At 37.8% G+C, this 11,610-nt stretch overlaps 1 protein-coding gene and 1 long non-coding RNA gene across 3 annotated transcripts; one reads left to right on the top strand and one right to left on the bottom strand.

Annotated features, from left to right (window-relative positions):
• The first annotated feature begins 266 nt into the window (after nucleotides 1–266).
• Nucleotides 267–3,010, top strand: LOC129778472 (uncharacterized). 2 transcript variants are annotated; one of them, XR_008743442.1, is made up of 5 exons: nucleotides 267–281; nucleotides 341–377; nucleotides 1,818–2,073; nucleotides 2,128–2,559; nucleotides 2,616–3,010. It is a non-coding gene; the product is annotated as an uncharacterized LOC129778472 (long non-coding RNA). The 2 variants fall into 2 exon arrangements; XR_008743443.1 differs by lacking the exons at nucleotides 267–281; nucleotides 341–377; nucleotides 1,818–2,073 and adding an exon at nucleotides 753–767.
• Nucleotides 3,011–7,651: 4,641 nt separating this feature from the next.
• On the bottom strand, nucleotides 7,652–10,192 carry LOC129778470 (zinc finger protein 197-like). The gene is made up of 2 exons (XM_055785381.1): nucleotides 10,169–10,192; nucleotides 7,652–10,044 (listed from the first exon to the last, which is right to left on the bottom strand). Exon 2 carries the CDS (start codon nucleotides 10,029–10,031, stop codon nucleotides 8,073–8,075), a length of 1,959 nt encoding a protein of 652 aa, XP_055641356.1. The 5' UTR covers nucleotides 10,032–10,044; nucleotides 10,169–10,192; the 3' UTR covers nucleotides 7,652–8,072.
• Nucleotides 10,193–11,610: the final 1,418 nt, after the last annotated feature.

The following is an 11,610-nucleotide window of genomic DNA, read 5'->3' as shown; positions in this document are numbered from 1 at the left end:
ATTTTTTTATGACGTTTTTTCACCACTTGCAGGCAATAGTGATTTTCACTTACATAGAGTACTAATTTGATTAAGGAAAAATCATGTTCATTCATAATTTTCATTTTAAAAGTGTATTCATTCCTTCTGCAAATCCATACTGTCATGCCTATTCCCCAATATCGTAGTTCGTTAGTCGAAAATACTGAATAATTAAACAAACCAAATGGCATCACTGGTGGTTCTTTATTCCACTCCGCTAAACTGTCATCTCAAACAAAAACAAATGGATCATACAACTGGTGAGTATTAAATATATTTCGGCTTTTTAATTATTAATTATTTTATCTTGTCTTATCAGCTATGAATACATTCGACTCGTTTGCTTCCATCAATCGGTAAGATGATTTCTCCCATCACCACAGTGCGGATTTCCACTTCTATCACAGCAGCCAACAACATCCGTCCTGCATCAGTAACCTCCAACCCCTGTTGGGAATGCCGGGGGACAGCATCAACAGCAGCAGCAGCAGAATTTGACCATGGTATGGTATTGCGAAGAACTTTCCCCATTAGAGGTTCCGTGCTTCGCGCACATTCAAAAATCCTCTTCAGACACGAAAACTCAACGACAAGGAGGTATTTATCAACTTGCTTAGCTGAATTACCACCCCGGAGGAACCCGAATGCACTGATTCCGTTGTATAGTAGAATGAAAATAGGCGAGGTAAGCGAACGTAATCGCATGATATTTTAATGTTCGCATTTTTATCCGGATCATACAACTGGTGAGTAGGGAATTCATTTCTGCTTTTCACTTACTAATCATTTTATTTTGTTTCAGCTATGAATACATCCGACTCAATCAATCGGCGAATGAGAAAGATGATTTCCCTCATCACCACATTGCTTATTTCCACTTCTGTCACACCAGCCAACAGCATCAGCTTTCCCGCAGCAGTATCCTTTAAGTCCAGGGTGCTATTCCGGGGAACAGCAGCAGGACCTGGCCATCGATAGTATTTCGACCAATTTTCCCCATCGGAGATCCCGTGCTTCACGCACATTGAAGAATCCTCCTCAGCCACATATCTGTGTCATCAAGGGCAAGGAGGTATTCATCAATGTACTCAGTCGGATTTGAATCGTCAATCCAGACAACCCGGATGCACCAATTCCTTTATATACCTTATTTTTATTATACATGGATTTTTATTATTTTTTTTTCAATAAAATGTTTAAAATCGATCAATGTATTTCCTTTTCATTTTCAATAACAAACCAATACAAACAAGCAGCAAGCAGTGCTGAAAGCAGCGCTGCAAGCAGGTCGACGCCTTGCACATGTTGGCGAAAAAGTGGCGTCAAGTTGTTCGATGAATGCATATGAAAGGTCGATAACTCGATTGCAAGGTGGCAGCATTTGAGGTCGATTGTTGACATTTCATCGACCCGATCTTGGCAGGCAAAACGGAATGTGGGAAAGCCCAGCCGATCGCCCACAATCAAATCGACGAAAAAAACATCGACCTAACAACGACCGTAACGCTGTTACCTATTCACGATGACGACGATTAGGTATCGACATCTGGATACGGCATTAGTTTGTATGAGGCAAACTATTCTCTATCATATTAGTCGGCCCGAATCAGTTTATATTTGCTAAAATTTGTATGAAATTTTTTTCTTGGCATAATTTTTTCTACTTAAAGTACGTTGTCATGACCCTAATTTGAATTATTTTCTATAGACGTTCAGATATTCTCAAAAAAACTTGTCATTATAATATAAAATTATCTCAAAACATATTTTTTATGACGTTTTTTCACCACTTGCAGGCAATGGTGATTTTCACTTACATAGAGTACTAATTTGATTAAGGAAAAATCATGTTCATTCATAATTTTCATTTTAAAAGTGTATTGATTCCTTCTGCAAATCCATACTGTCATGCCTATTACCCAATATCGTCAACGCGGATAGTTCGTTAGTCGAAAATACTGAATAATTAAACAAACCAAATGGCATCACTGGTGGTTCTTTTTTCCACTCCGCTAAACTGTCATCTCAAACAAAAACAAATGGATCATACTGGTGAGTATGAAATATATTTCGGCTTTTTAATTATTTATTATTTTATCTTATCAGCTATGAATACATTCGACTCGTTTGCTTCCATCAATCGGTAAGTGAGAAAGATGATTTCTCCCATCAGTGCGGATTTCCACTTCTATCACAGCAGCCAACAACATCCGTTTTCCTGCAGCAGTAACCTATAACCCCTGTTGGCAATGCCGGGGGACAGCATCAACAGCAGCAGCAGCAGAATTTGACCATGGTATGGTATTGCGAAGAACTTTCCCCATTAGAGGTTCCGTGCTTCGCGCACATTCAAAATCCTCTTCAGACACGAAAACTCAACGACAAGGAGGTATTTATCAACTTGCTCAGCTGAATTACCACCCGGAGGAACCCGAATGCACTGATTCCGTTGTATAGTAGAATGAAAATAGGCGAGGTAAGCGAACGTAATCGCATGATATTTTAATAGTTCGCATTTTTATCCGGATCATACAACTGGTGAGTAGGGAATTCATTTCTGCTTTTCACTTACTAATCATTTTATTTTGTTTCAGCTATGAATACATCCGACTCAATCAATCGGCGAGTGAGAAAGATGATTTCCCTCATCACCACATTGCTTATTTCCACTTCTGTCACGCCAGCCAACAGCATCAGCTTTCCCGCAGCAGTATCCTTTAAGTCCAGGGTGCTATTCCTGGGAACAGCATCATCAGTAACAGCAGCAGGACCTGGCCATCGATAGTATTTCGAGCAATTTTCCCCATCGGAGATCCCGTGCTTCACGCACATTGAAGAAACCTCCTCAGCCACATATGTGTGTCAAGGAGAAAAAGGAGCTGGATTCGAATCGTCAATCCAGACAACCCGAATGCACCGATTGCATTATATATCTTGTTTATATTTTATATGCATTTTGTGTTTTTTTGAATAAAATGATTAAAATCGATCAATGTTTTTCCTTTTCATGTTTCATAACAAACCAATACAAACAAGAGACGATCAGTGTTGGAAGCAGCGTTACATGCAGGTCGACGCCTTGCATATGTTGGCAAAAAAGTGGCGTCAAGTTGTTCGATGAATGCATATGAAAGGTCGATAAATCGATTGCAAGGTGGCAGCATTTGAGGTCGATTGTTGACATTTCATCGACCCGATCTTGGCAGGCAAAACGGATTGTGGGTTGTATGACGGCTTTTGTTTTGATTTTGGTTGTACAGTAATTTACATCTAATTCGACATTTAGCTGATTGGACAGACCTGTGATGTTTAATTAGATATTTTACCTCTAATTGGACATTTTTGTAAACATTGAGTTCGGGGCCCAAATTATAGCCGCTCTTTGAAAGTCGCCACCTGTCGCAAATGTCCAATTACTGGTCAAGATTGCCTCCAATGCGACACTCAATGGTGCCTCGGCATGTCGCATTATAAGTAACATACTGTACTTTTTATGCCAACATATCTCTTAGTTCCAAATTTCGGAGTGAAAATAATTCGCGCCTAGCTGAGAGAAATAGTCTATATATTATTACTGTTGAATAAGGGTCGGACTACGGGGTTCAAGCATTTTAATTCAATGATTTTCATTGAATTTTTCAAAATTTAGGACTGATTCTAGGCATGCTGATTCGAAAGAGGACATTGCAATTTAAAATTGTTGTAGATGGCGACACCATGAATAACATTAAATAAATCATTCGTTTGACATTTGACGTGACGGGCTGGTGGAAGTATTGACTGCATGTGTGAATTGGTGGAGACGTTGACGGAACGTAGACGTTCTATGTGAATCGCACATAACTCTGTTTTTTTCAAGCCAAACGTCAAGCGCAGCATAGCAGAGGACTTCATCCGAAACGTGACAAAGTGCAGATAGAGTTTGAAAACGACTTTACGACTTGATTTGAAAAAAAATTCGCTTTTGAAAGTTTGGAAAGTTTAGTTAATTTATTTTGTTTGTGGTAATCTTAAGGTAAACAAAAAGTAGAGTCAGTTTTATGCTGAAATCTCATTTTATTTCTGTTAGCAGTTCAGTCATTATCATTTCAAGTAGATAAGACTAGTCAGATAGTCAGAAAGTAAGGTTTCGGGTAGAATATTGGAAAAGGAATACGACAATGTGAGTGTATAAGTTAATCGAGAAAACATTGAACTAAAACAAATATATTTCAGCGTTGAAGCTGCGAAAATACTGCTATCAAATTGCGTTTCGTCTGCCTGAAAACTTATCCGAACATGCATGCTCGAAAAAAACATATTTTTTACATTCCATGCAGTTGTTGCGTGTTTTTCGGGTCTTTTATCGATGAGAAGAACGTAAAACGGCCTTCTAGATAATCACCAGATGATACAGGTTCTGGAATATAAAGTTTGCATATTTCTAATATTCTTTGTCTCTGTATTCTTGTTAAACTAAGAATTAATGCCTTTTTTAAGATGATAAACCCCATCTTAAATTTCTAGGAACTTCCTTTTCTTTTTTTTTTGTTTTCTTGTCGATATTGTTCATTATAAAAAAAATATCCCTGAAACTGTAACTGTTGAAAATTACCATAAGCCACCGATTAATTTTTACAATTCTTTCACAATTTAAATTATTTCACAAGTGTGTATATTATATTACCATTATATTTAGCGAAAAACTATACGAAAGTCACACATTTATATTTTGCTTTTGAACGTATGAATCTAACGACGAATAGTTAATATATGGATCCATTCAATCCAGTTACAAAAGGGACTGAAATCAAATAAGAACAGTCCGGTAATGATTTTATGCATTATCTATATGAATAAAAATGTAAGGCAAAATTTGTTGGTAAGCGGAAAAGAAGGGATGGTCCGATTTTAGCCTCCTGTATTTTATTGTATTCGTCTCTTCCCGTAGATCAATATAGTGGAGAGAAAAATCGGAAAATACTAAAGGAAGGTCGGAAAATTCGGAAAATTGAATTCCCACATGCTCGAAAATTACATCATAATAAGCGTTGTTAGATCTTTTTTTTTCTTCTTTATTATAGTGATTTTCAACACATTTCGGCTGGTTCGTCACTTTTACTTCCTTTTTTTCCATTTTTTGGAAGAATGTCGGGAGTGAGAATTGAACTCGTGATCTCTGCGTGAGAGGTATGGATGTTACCACGACGCCAGATCGCCTCCGCGTTGTTAGATCATTCGATATTTGCGCTATCGAAATTGAATTTGTTCGTAAGTGGAAATGAATTTTCAGGCGAAATAACGCGTTTCCATATCTGATATCTATAAATAAAAATGGAAGGCCAAATGTGTAGTTAAGCGCAAAACCCGAGGAAGGAACGGTTCAATTTGAGTCATCTATATTTCGTTGTGTTCGTCTCTTCCCGTAGATCAATATAGCGGAGAGAAAAATCGGAAAATTGAATTCCCATATGTTCTGCAATTAGCTAAGCGTTGTTAGTCCATTTGATCTTGACGCTAACGAAATTGATTTTTGTTCGAAAGTGGAAAAGGATTTTCAAACGGAATAACGCATTCCTATATCTTCTATCTATATAAACAAAAATGGAAGGCCAAATGTGTTGGTGTGCCCTAAACCCGAGGAAGGAATGGTCTGATTTGAGCTGTCTTTATTTAGTAATATTCTCTGTATCAAACATGTATTCCATGCAACGGAGAAACATGTTATTTCCAAATGCTTGGAGAATCTTGAACGAGAATTGTGTATGAAAATAATTTTATATTATAAAGACAAATTTTTGTAAATTTCGATTGAAATCGACTTTTACACTCTTAAATTCGTTCGCCTTGTCGCGAAACAATGGTCAAAATAAGTCATCCGTATTTGTGGTTCAATTTACTCTCTATCTGATCGGCATAATTCCGGAAATAATTCTAAATTGTTGAAATTTGAATGAAAATTATTATTCGATTTCGTTTGGATGCTAAATTTGTTTTGAATGTGTTTGAATGCTAAATTTCGCGTGCTTATTCCACCCGAAAAACCATTACTATTTTTGCTTCATAGAAATGGAACATGGAGACCAATGTTGTTTACGTCGAATTGCGTGGCAAGGATGTTACATTTGCTCAACTCGATTGGACTTGAGCTTGAACAGAATGCAAAATTGCGCTTTTTCCAATCAACAGAATACAACCAACAATATGTGAGGACGAATACGATCGAACTTCATTTTGTGTTTGAACACACGCGCAATGTCATGACAATGCATTGCGCTTTGGCCTGGCTATAACTAAAGCTGCGTCGGCGTTGCTCATGATAGTGTCTCGCAAGTGAATGTATTATTCCTCGTACAGCTTTTGTTGATTGTGTAGTAAGAATTGCAGTCGTTCAATCTCTACCTTCGCGTCTATGTCGACCATAAATTGTTAGCACAGCTTACGATATCTTGAATTGGCGTTTCTTGACCATGTCAAATCACCATATGATAAACATAAAAATCCTTCGAGCGCGCCCTCTGTTTGTTTCGTTGCATGTTCATAAATATTAAATCAAAATGAGAAATGATGTTCATAATGAATTAAGTATCTGTGACGGGTTCTCGTAGGTCTAATGTTTATGCAAGAGATTTTTCGTTAAAGAAACCCTTCTGATTCGCACTGTAGTCACGCGTATTCTTGAGCTTGCCACTCCAGAATACATTCAAGGCGTATTGTTCGTCATAGAAATCTCAACTATTTACTAATAAAAATGACGCAAGTAGTACTACGTTGAGAAGGCAAACCTTGGGAACATTAGTGCCATTGAAGAAGAACATAGCGAGGGTCGTATGAACGCAATTCCAGATTATTGTTTTTTCTTCGCATTAAATTTCTCGTGTCACCGTGCTATCATGATTCCAGCAGCGTTTGTGCTTTGGATCTACACACGTGCTCTCAAGCTGATGTTTTATCAGGGTTGATGGCAATAGCGTCATTTTGTCATTTTGTAATCCGAGCAAATGTGATTTGAAGAATTTCGATAACTCATTGTGCTCATTCAAAAAGGCTTCCAGCTCGTCGGAGATGCTCCCTGCTTTAGATGAACTGATGTTACTTGTTTATTTGTGGATGTTCAATGAAGCGGGCGTTACGCCATCAGTCATTGAACAACTTAAATGAATTCGTTCTGTTGAAAAAACGAACAACGATTAAATTATTAGAATATTTTTGACACAAAAATAATAAAATCGCAATTAAAAATAGGGAATTGTGGTCAAAATTTAATGTTATATGCATGGTATGAAGTCAAATTTTTGAAAAAAAATATCCAGATCTTTTTTTCTGCATAGAGCCACCCTATTCGGTATTAAATGTATGGTTATCGGTATCCTACCGGTATCATATATAGTTTACAACCTATTCTCATACCTACCAAGTATTTTGAGTATAATTTCATCAAAATCGGTCGAGCCGTTTCGGAGGAGTTCGGTAACAAACACCGTGACACGAGGTTTTTATATATATAGATGATCTAATAGTTTTAAAAGTTACATTGAATATAATTTAAAAAAAAAAGTGTTGATCAATTTACCAATATCAAAACATAAATAATGATTTTTTCGACAATTCACATGATTAAAATGATGTTCTTTATTTTTATTGCAAGAAAGTACGATTATTCTTGTTCAAAATTGCCTGTTCTTCGAATGTTGTTGAGATAGCCTAAGCCTAAGGTATTGGTATGGGCGTTCCTTGCAATTTTCTATCCCACAAAACCCTGTAAAGTGCAAACTGACAGTCCAAAAGATTGTCTAGAATGTGTTCTATTGCAAGAAAATGATCCCGTTGCGTTCGCTCCTCGTATGTTGAACCAAAGTGAGCAGAAATGGGATCATATAGAGCTACATGTTGTAGTCTGTAGAAAAAGTAAGCTGTTAGTAGACTGCTTGTCACGTGCAGCTTCAAAAACAACAGATGAAAGTAATTCACAAATTGAAAGGACATTCTTAACGTTGCACAGTTAGACGATCGAAATTTTTTTAATATATTTTATAAACTTTAAATTACTACTACAACACGTGTATTTACTGCTAATCCTTAACTTTATGTGCATCCAAAAGGTGATCCTCCAGGCTTGCTTTGGTCCTGAACGACATACTACAGTGTTCACACAGAAACGGTCGATCGGTGTGAACGAGAAAGTGCGCCACCGTTGTCCGTTTGGCAGAGAAGCAGCGCCGACAGAGCGTACACTCGTAAACCCTCGCGTTACCGATCTGGTAATGTTCAACGGGATTTTTGACCGAAATCTTGCGACGATCCTCATCCGAATGCATGTGCGAATGATCCGCCAGATGTACTTTGAGATAGAATCCTTCCGCACAAATCGGACAATTGTACGGCCGCTTGTCCGGATGAGCCTGCCAGTAGTGCTCCAGAATCGAGTCCTCACTATCGAAAACTTCGTCGCAGTCGTAGCATTTGCGTCGTTTGTTCTGTGCGTTTATATGATTTTGGATGTGACGGTTAGCGGTTCTTTGCACCTTGAAAGTCTTCTTGCAAACCGTGCACGGATAGTTACGTTCGTTGGCATGAGTCGCCAAGTGTTCCTTTATGTTTTTCTTCGACATCCACCGCTGGCACAGATCGCACAGAACCTTCTCATAAACGGTACCCAATTTGGGTCGCAGATCGCTGCACTGACTTTCATAATGTTTGCCACCGCAGTTCGTACACGTGAGGGAAAGTTCCTTGAGGTGATGTTCCTGATGTTGGATTCCTGCCTTCTGAGAGGCAAACAACCGGAAGCACATGCGACACTCGTTGATCGATACGTCATCGTTCGAGAATGTTCTCCACAGTGATCCCTCGATAAACGATTGAGCCGCTTCCGCACTGTGGGCTGTTTTGATGTGTTCACTTAAATGCGCGAACAAGTAGAATGTCTTTCCGCACACGAAACAGTTATAAAGAGCACGACCATGCTCCTTTAGACAATGTAGGTTGTAGACATATATTTTTGGGTCAAGAATTTCCTCGCAGAACTCGCATTGTCTTTTGATAATAAGTTTCATCTTACCGCTATTGCTTTTACAAGGATGTTCTTTTAAGTGTTGCTTCAATTCCTGCTTGCATTCAAACTTTACATGGCAAATATGACAAACCAAACTTACTTTAGCCTTCATTTGTTGCAGTTTATGGGTTTTGTAATGAATGAGAAGCTTGTGAGTGTCATCAAACATTGTCTTGCAATCGATGTGCTTGCATTGTAATTCCATGGGAGCTTCAACTTCATCAGCGTGTTCCTGTTGAAGATGATCATTGTATTGTCCCGCGGTGAAAAATTTCATGTTGCATTGCTTGAACTGACACTTATACCTCAATAAACTTTTGTCCTCATTCACCGATTCGATTCTACCCAATTCCGGATCATCTCTCTCCCCCTGGAACTCAATTCTATCGAACGAAGCATTCGATGATGATTCAGCAACTTGTTCCTCGTCCTGTAGGTATTCTATAAAATACTCCGATACGTTAGAGTCATTATCATTATCCTGTTCCGGATCCAGTTGGAGCTCTTCTTCTTCTTCTTCCAAATCAACGGTATGTTCTTCCTCTACTAAATCGAGCTCTTCGACATGCATGCCCTCTGTTTCAACCTCTTCAGCGCCATAGGTAGATTGTTCCTCGAAGCCGTAAACCTCTTCACTGATATCCTCAATTATGGCGGGCAGATCTACTTCATCGTCGGCGCTCGGCACCTGTGGATCGAGCACTTCCGGTTTTACCAAAGCCTCAGTTCGATTGTTCACTTCAGCTGGGCAATCTTCTATGATCGTCCCATAATAAATTGATACGGATTGAGCTTCCGGTCTGTGAAAAACTTGTAGACTAGCGACGGTTTCTTGTGAAATACACTGGTCCAAGATGTCCACGATTTTCGAAATAATGTTGTAATACCGGGCAACGTTCATCAGCATCCGGCATTCGTTGGAAGCGCTGGCGGTGTTTACCTCAACCGGAAGTAGGGTTGCAGTTGTCACATCCATTATTGGACGTTGTCTAAAAATGTCAATTTCATTATTTATAATCCTGTTGGATAATTTTCATTCTTTGGACTTTTAATATTCGATTGATATTAAAATGTTTGGAGGTAAATAAACAGTTTTTAAATATTCCGTAATACCTGCGCGTTTTCCCCAACGGTAAACAACTACAAAAATATTGTTGACATTAAATGCCCTTCGGAAATTTATTTATTTTCATAAATATTTCGAACATTATAACAGCATTTTCTTGGGTTGAATTCGATATCTAGTCTACTTTGTTGTGCCAGATTGGTCCCAACAAATGGTGTCGACAACGGTACCGATATCGTGCCATTTTGCAATGATTTTGTCGACCTACCTTTCGTATTCGGCAACAAATTACGAGCCAATACTGTTGCAATCTAGCTTCACGTCGACCGATCGCAAAATTGCTCGAATCTCATTACGGCTTTATTTGTTTTCATGAATGTTTAAACAAAAATAAAAAAAACGTCGATGGAAACTATTTATTTCATATCCAATTCGACTTTATATAAATCAATACTAGTTAGTAGGATATACTATACATCATATATTTTAACGAATAATAGTTACCTTACACAACACGTTACAATGAACGAAACAATCTTTCATTTGGAGAATACATTTCAAGCATTCATAATTATCGTCCGTACGTTACCGTAAAATTATTGGATGCGGCTAGAATAAAACTTTAGTCCAAATACCACCTTTCTAGACAATACTTTGCGGGTGTGGGCGAATCAGATCTTCACTAAAGCTTTAAGCTAACAATTTATTGTATATTTTAAATCGATATGTACATCTGGTTGCTACTGGATTACGCTCAATCGCCGATTTTATACATTCATCTGTTCCTCAAATAGTGAAAATATTTTTGTTTTAAGATACTGACTGATCTGTATGCATTTTTACATAGACAGGTGACTGCGAATTCGGATGCATCCATTACTACATTAATTATATCCATACACGTCTGATTGAAGACAACAAAAGCGAAATAACCACATCAGTTGAAACTACGTTGAAAACAGCCGTTGGCAATATTGTCTTTGAAATCTTAAATTTGTTGTCATCATTTCACGTCCTTCGCATTGCTGTTCGCTAAAATGATGATGGTGATGATGGTAAAAAAAGATAATTTATTCATTTTTTTTTCTCAACATTGAAATCAGTTTAGCAAACATAAAACAGAAAGTGGGTTATATCTATGGTATAACCGCAATGATGACGTAGGACTATCGTTGATTCAGTGATCCTTTGTTTGAAGTTGAATCTGAATCCATTCTGAATAAATGAATAAATGAATATTTGGGGGACTTCGAAAACGAGAGCGTTACGTTGGTTGTACAAGGTTTTATGCATCCAATATTGGATACAAAAATATCCTACTGATGGGGAAGAATAATCTTCAGAAGCTATCCTGTTAATTGCGATTGATTGAAAAATCACAAAACCAAATGTATTTGGTCACAGTGCTACATGGATAGAAAACATCTAAATAAACTCTTTCACATGAATGTAATTTTAAATTCCCAGAGGAACTGGCAGATTATTTTCA

The sequence above is a fragment of the Toxorhynchites rutilus genome, chromosome 3, assembly GCF_029784135.1.
Source record: "Toxorhynchites rutilus septentrionalis strain SRP chromosome 3, ASM2978413v1, whole genome shotgun sequence".
NCBI lineage: Eukaryota > Metazoa > Arthropoda > Insecta > Diptera > Culicidae > Toxorhynchites > Toxorhynchites rutilus.
The sequence above is the reverse complement of the archived record's forward strand: the minus strand, read 5'-3'. Positions and strand labels throughout refer to the sequence as shown.